This window comes from Corvus brachyrhynchos, unplaced genomic scaffold (assembly GCF_000691975.1).
Source record: "Corvus brachyrhynchos isolate BGI_N302 unplaced genomic scaffold, ASM69197v1 scaffold200, whole genome shotgun sequence".
Taxonomy (NCBI): domain Eukaryota; kingdom Metazoa; phylum Chordata; class Aves; order Passeriformes; family Corvidae; genus Corvus; species Corvus brachyrhynchos.
In genome coordinates this window covers 4460315-4461493 of record NW_008236184.1, presented here as the reverse complement: position 1 = coordinate 4461493, position 1179 = coordinate 4460315, and the positions used below count along the sequence as shown (strand labels likewise).

The following is a 1179-nucleotide window of genomic DNA, read 5'->3' as shown; positions in this document are numbered from 1 at the left end:
CCCCACAGCAGGTTCCCAGAGGCTCTGCAGTCAGCTTTAGTACTGAAGGTGACAGGTGCTGCCAGGCTACAGGTGACAAAACCCCCATCACCCCCAGTTCACCCTGGCTCACCTCACATAGTCCTCACACAGATGGTGGAAGTTTTCCCTCTCAGCATCACACTTCAGGTCCTCATACAGTTTGCTCAGCAGAACAGAGGTGCTCATCCGGCTGTTCTCTGTCACGGGCAGGCTGCCCAAGCTGCCGCACACCGTGCTGCCCACCTCCAGGATTTTCTTCAGGCCTGGGAAAGGTCAGACACCCCAGTGAGGGGCACAGTGGCATGTGCAGAGCTGGGGCAGAGGAGCACGATGCCCCAGCAGGACATTGCTAGCCATTCCACTAACCCTGGTCAATCACCCAGAGGCTCAGGCTGTTGTTGGTCTCCTTTGGAGATTTCCTGGGTACCACCTTGATGAGCAGGTTGAGGGCATTATCACGGCCATGGGCTGAGGCCCCTTCTAGCACCAGCAGCTCCAGGAGGTGCTTGATCAGCTGTTTCAGGTCCCTGGAGGAATCTTCCAAGAAAGACAGTGCCCAGCAGTCAGAGCCCTGGGCACGGCTTCACCCCCATCGTGGTACAGCTGGCAGAGATGCTGCCATGACCAGGGCCTTCCGCCTCCTGTTAACCCAGGCTCAGAACCCGGCTTTGCTGCAGGGAGCAGAGACAGGGCAGCAGCAAAAGAACCCATGGCATCTCTGCACCTACCTGGGGCTCTCCCCCTTCAACAGCCAGCCAGGGCAGCCCACACTCACCCAGCACCACGGCGTCCTCCTTCCCACGGAAGTCCTTCTGCAGCCCCTCCTTCAGGGAATCAAACATCACGTGCAGCAGGTTGCAAGCAGCCAGGGACACCTGCTCATGCTCCACGCCCAGCACCGCTGAGAGACGGGGGGCCCCCAGTTCTGCCAAGACGGCCATGGTCTGCAGGTACAAGCAGACCTGTCTTCTGGAGGCCTTGGGATTTCTCAGTCCCTTATCAGGATGGTTCCCTCTCACAAGTTCAGGCCTGGCAGGTAACAGCTCACTGCAAAGACACTTTGCAGCTTCCCCAGCACAGCTTTCCCCTGGGCCCAGCCATAGGGTATGGTGGGACCTACCCGAGAACGGTGGCCGGAGCACAACCCCACCAGTGTGC

General features: G+C 59.3%; 1 protein-coding gene across 1 annotated transcript in view; it reads right to left on the bottom strand.

Moving 5' to 3' along the window:
- Positions 1-1173, bottom strand: part of LOC103619602 (protein unc-45 homolog A) — a 4102-nt gene extending 2929 nt beyond the window's left edge. The window contains exons 1-4 of the mRNA XM_017738260.1: positions 1142-1173; positions 797-965; positions 388-558; positions 113-284 (exon numbers count right to left, since the gene is read on the bottom strand). Of these exons, the coding sequence (XP_017593749.1) occupies positions 113-284; positions 388-558; positions 797-962 (509 nt within the window). The 5' untranslated portion in view covers positions 963-965; positions 1142-1173. The remainder of the gene's footprint in view (positions 1-112; positions 285-387; positions 559-796; positions 966-1141) is intronic.
- Between the last annotated feature and the right edge of the window lie 6 nt (positions 1174-1179).